The sequence below is a fragment of the Haliotis rubra genome, unplaced genomic scaffold (genome assembly GCF_003918875.1).
Source record: "Haliotis rubra isolate DU_JTF1 unplaced genomic scaffold, ASM391887v1 Scf1129, whole genome shotgun sequence".
Taxonomy (NCBI): Eukaryota; Metazoa; Mollusca; class Gastropoda; order Lepetellida; family Haliotidae; genus Haliotis; species Haliotis rubra.
Genome location: NW_025765036.1, coordinates 244,830 through 250,230, shown reverse-complemented (window position 1 = coordinate 250,230; position 5,401 = coordinate 244,830). Strand labels below are relative to the sequence as shown.

At 39.0% G+C, this 5,401-nt stretch overlaps 1 protein-coding gene across 1 annotated transcript; it reads right to left on the bottom strand.

The window, feature by feature from the left end:
* Positions 1 to 473: 473 nt before the first annotated feature.
* LOC124291006 (protein yippee-like 5) lies at positions 474 to 4,946 on the bottom strand. Its single transcript, XM_046727910.1, has 3 exons — positions 4,806 to 4,946; positions 3,664 to 3,773; positions 474 to 1,660 (listed from the first exon to the last, which is right to left on the bottom strand). The coding sequence occupies exons 2-3, from the start codon at positions 3,770 to 3,772 to the stop codon at positions 1,407 to 1,409; spliced, it is 363 nt and encodes a 120-aa protein (XP_046583866.1). The 5' UTR covers position 3,773; positions 4,806 to 4,946; the 3' UTR covers positions 474 to 1,406.
* Positions 4,947 to 5,401: the final 455 nt, after the last annotated feature.

Below are 5,401 nucleotides of genomic sequence, written 5' to 3'. Positions count from 1 at the left end.
AAATTCATCACTGAAAGAAACCACTGAGACTGCATTGTATGACATGATACACAGATGGAGGTGAGGAAACTAGATGCATATCTGTCAACTGATGGCCAGGTAGTGTTACACTGAGAGTATAGTCTTAGTAGCTTACGCTGCTTTTAGCAATATTCCAGGTATATCACTATGGGGGACACCAGAAATGAGCTTCACACATTGTACCCATGTGGGGAATCGAAACCTGGATCTTCAGCATCACAAGTGAACGCTTCAACCACAAGGCTACCCTACCACCACTTGTACAGTTACAAACCATGGCCTCCTTTCACAAAGCATTAAGGTGATCGTAAGTCACTAAGGTAACCTTAGTGCAATGTTAAAGAATGGGGGATAAGGTTAACCTTAGTAAAGGTTGCTTCGTGAAAGGAGCTCCATATTAGATAATTGACACCAGTTTCTCTATTTCAAAATTACCATGTCACATTTTAAACAAACACAAATGTATCCCATCAGATAATTAATAGGATGGGGTGAGGAAGGGGAGGGCTTAGTATTTTTCCAGGTGTATAGACATAAAACAGAGAGGTTTTGCTGGCACATTTTCTATCTCTTTGACATTAACATGTATGTGTACTGAGTTTTCTTATATCTTAATGTTTATCTGGACCTTACTATGAACATATGAGTTATCCTGAGATAGTGTCACAAACAAATATCATTCATTTACGGGGTTCCTGCTCAGGTTGTCATCTCACACAATTTGTCATAAGGAGAGCCATCAGTGCCACATCTGAAATACAACTACATGAAGGATTTCATACTTGAACTGTCCGGAAACTCATACCACTTTCACTGAACGTGGACCAGACAATGTCACATATCTTGTGGACTGTCTCTTATGATCGTACTCCATTAGGACTTTTCAAAGCAGTAGATCAAAGAAAGCCTGATAGCCGTATGCTACATTTTCGCACAAAATGACCTTCAATTTGAAATACTATTATGTAGTGAATAATCTTAACATACATCAAACAAAGTAATGATCACAGTTTCTAAAAGTTGTATATAAAACTACCATGTGAAAACGTGTCAGTCATTAATCTTCTCCTCAGTCTACAGCCTTAGATAAACTCTTTCTTCAACAATACAAAAACAGTCTCTTTACATCCAACTTATGTCCCAATCCAATGACACTATTCTTCTGATAGGATTGATATTTGTTCAATGCTGAAAGACCTACAGGTGTAGGTAGCTAATCCTGGCATTGTTTAGAAATACTGATGGATGGAATTGACAGTGGTAACAAAGTACCCATTCGGTGGCTTGCTTCTTCCCTGAGTGGCAGTGGATTACCATGACGACTAGTCACCTTGACAACAGGTTACCACAACGACGGATAATAGAGTCATCACTGTAGCATCAGCTCAGCTGTCACTGCCAACGTGTTCCTCGAATCCCTCGCTTTCCGTGACAAGAGCACGTTCAAGAATGACACGCCCCTCCTTATAGCGCTGGTTCTCCTCTGTTGCAAACTCATAGATCCATCCAAGTTTGGCGTCACAGTTTTTGCATGATACATCCCGGACCATGTGGCGCCCAGTCAGCATGACACGATCCTGCACTTCACTGTAGTTCAGATTCACCACTCTGTTGAACAGGAATGCTCGTCCAGTTGCACCTGAAACGATCCGTAACTCAGGTATGGTTGTGTCAGGACATAATATTCAGAACATGAGTATTTGAGGTAGTATAATAGTATGACACCCGCCACAGAAACTTACCTTGGCCATTCCAAAACAATTACAGGACAAAATTCATTTTAATTCCCTAAATTCCCAAACTGCCTGTCAAGGGGTTTGAAAACATTTCAGCATAACCAAAAGGACAATATGTTTCAGCTCCAAACAAGGTAGGAATGAAACCAAGTATGGAGCAGATAAGAAATATTTTTCTACTTAGGTGACATCTATGAACAGGGTGCAATGGATACAGGACAATATTATTTGCAATTCAACAATATATACAATGAAAACCATTTGTTTTTCAATATTTCTGCTCAGAATTGTTATGAACTTTTACAACTTAGACATAAATATTTAAACATGAAGTCAATGTTTGTGGGTGCACATTTCTGGGCAAAACAGCTTTGGCAATAAAGAATCTCCCTCACACAATATGTTTTAGATTACATTGAATGTCAATTAATATTTAAGAGATAATTTGAGTTGTGATCTCTGAATCATTCCTGTGTTTACAACTGTGTGTTGATTATAATGACGAGATAAAGATGGCGGGTAATGTTCTATATGCACGACACCCAGCTGATTCAACATTCACATGCTAATTAGAGCAGCATGTCTTGCCAGATTCAATTAGCTGCTGTTACTTATCAAATTTACATTATGCACAATTATTCCTTTGGGTACATCATTCTTAAATTTCCGACAAAGTAACTGCTGAGCTTAATTTTCCTACTTTTAACTTATGTACCAGAAGATATAGACGAAGGAATACTTGACCGATGGTTAGGAGTGGAAAGATTGGTTGAACATAGGAACTGTTAATGAATGACCTGACGGTGACACTGAGGGATAGGTTACAACATCAGATGTCAGCATCAAGGAAACACTACACCATCCATCATGATCAACACTAGAGAGAGAGACAGAATGTACAGAAATATCATGAATCTGTTATAAAGACATACCTTGCTTGATTAACCGCAGCGGCCTCCAGTTAAAACTGTTCACTAAATAACAGTAGTAAGAGGTACCACCCATAATTGAACAACTTCCCAAGCAAGCTGCTGGTGAAGCTAAGACTTGTTGAATATGTTCATCTTTGTCACTATGAATATGAAATATTACGAGGAAACCTACACTCCATGGTGGTATCTTATTTAACTATCATAATACAATGTACTATTGCAACAGCTGTACTGTTATTGCAATAGCCTTCTTATCCTTATAATGTAACACATTTATCATGGTGAAAAGTTAAAGAAGACACAGGATGAGTGAGTGAGTATAGTTTAACGCCGCTTTTAGCAATATTCCAGCAATATCACGGCTGGAACACCAGAAATGGGCTTCACACATTGTACCCATGTGGGGGATCGAACACGGATCTTTGGCATGAGGAGCCAACAGTTTAACCAATAGGCTACCCGACCGCCCCAAGACACAGGATGATAAAAGAGATCTGAAGGTCATGATGCAGAATGACAGATATATGTAACACCAGCCACAGGGACATTTTGATGAGGAATATGAATCTTGTAGAGGCTACTGATGTATTACCGACTGCCTATTCAACAATACATGAAATTATGACTGTAAGTCAGAAAGTCCTTATCATATTACTACTGACTGACTAGTAACTATATACAGTAGAAATCAACAAGGATCTGGGACATTTCACATTTCCTTTAGGTTTTAAAATTTCAAGATAAATACAAGTAAATTCCATGCTCTGTTTAACATGTCTGGTGAAGATTAATGTGACTGTTAATGAACTGTTTGAGAGGCATTGTGAGCAATAGGAATGACAAGTCTTTTTGGATGACCGCCGTCTACATGGCACCATCGGCACCATCAACACCCTCAACTGCCTAGTTATTGTACAGTAGAGAAGTTGATCATCCATAAAGACTTGTCATTCCTACGACGGTTAATGTTTTACCTGTAAACCTTGTAGATATCAACTCTGCTCTGTTGGTGAGGGGTGTTTCACAGCTGGCACAGGAGAAGAGGCGAGTCCCTCCAATGTGGTTCAGAAATATACGACCCATTCTGTTAAAACAAATCATTCCAATGTTAGACAGAAATAAAACCAATCTACCTAACGACAACCCACGTTAATTCGTTTGTTTGGATTACAACAGATCTCACTTCATAAAATACCTAACTATATATACTATATGTATATGTATGCACTTAATCACACAGACGCGTGATGCAAACAAGCATAAGTATGTGCCAATAATGGCATTTCAAATATTTACAGTGACTGCGAGTTTGGGATCCGTAGCCCCACCCGATTTATAACTGTACATATGAATAGATCTAGTCCATGTACGAACAACTCTTTCACTGGTCGACCTATCATCGGTCTTTGTCCAAATTCGCTCTGATTTGGGCACACTGGCTGTTTTCAGACATTCACAATTCTTCCTTGACCAACACTGCTCATTGTTTGTTCGCTTTCATGGGACCTAGGATGTCCAAAACGCATCAAATTTCCCTTACATTATCATTTACATCGCCTTGCTGTCGCCAGCTGGTTGCGAGGAAAATATACACATCACGTGACCGATCTATTTATAGACACAAAATGGCAACAAATCCGAATTACGTCTTGTTTATTACTGGTCAGGAATCCGATAAATCAAAGATTATTCTGTTTTGACAAACTATAGTAACATATTCGACGAGAAAATAAAAGATGCAATCTAAAAATCATTGTCCTTCTAATGAATAAACAAATGATGTCAGCACGGTGTTGGTCGGTCAAAAAAAAGATTTCCTGGTTCCTTCATTAACGTTCTCAGCACCTCACCCTTCGCAAATGACGTTCGATAAATCCATGCAATTCTGCAAAATATTACGTACAGATTGCTTATGTCGATCGCCGTTAGGCGGTTAATTCATGACTTCGGCCATTAACAAACAACACTGAGTCAGTGCTCCGCAAATTTTGACAGGCCGACATATTTGCCGTCAGACTGCACGGCTAATATGTGTATTTTGCCTCATTTATTCATGTTCACTGGTATCAGTGAGGGTTTTACTGCATAGACACGACATAATGTATGCATATACTACCTTTAAGCGGCAAAACTGGTCCGATTTTGCCGCAAATTCGCCGAGATCTGACAACTTTCAGTCGTTGATGTTTACCTCTCTCTGAGCAGACAGACCTGAAAACCAAAACATTAGCTGACGTAAGTATCCACGTGGCCTGGCGAGAGGTCGAACGAGAAGGTCATAGGGCAATTGATATGCACGACTATTATAACAACAACTTGTTTCAATAAACAAAGGATGTAGTGGTCGTCTGTTAGATGTCAATGCTATTTTTACAAATTGACATGTTGTTATAACAGTTCAACTATTTTGTATGAAAGGTTGGGCATTCTCCGTATGTAACAAGAACGGTATGAATATAAGCTATACAATAAAAATACAAATGTATGGAGGAAAGCATACTCCATAACTATAGACTACCGTCTGTCTGTCTGTCTGTATGTCTGTATGTCTGTATGTATGTATGTATGTATGTATGTATGTATGTATGTATGTATGTATGTATGTATGTATGTATGTATGTATGGGAGTACTGCACTTTACCGGGCGCACTTTTTCAGATTAATTAGCGCTGCTGGGGTTCCCTAACCCTAACCCTTACCCTTAACCCTAAG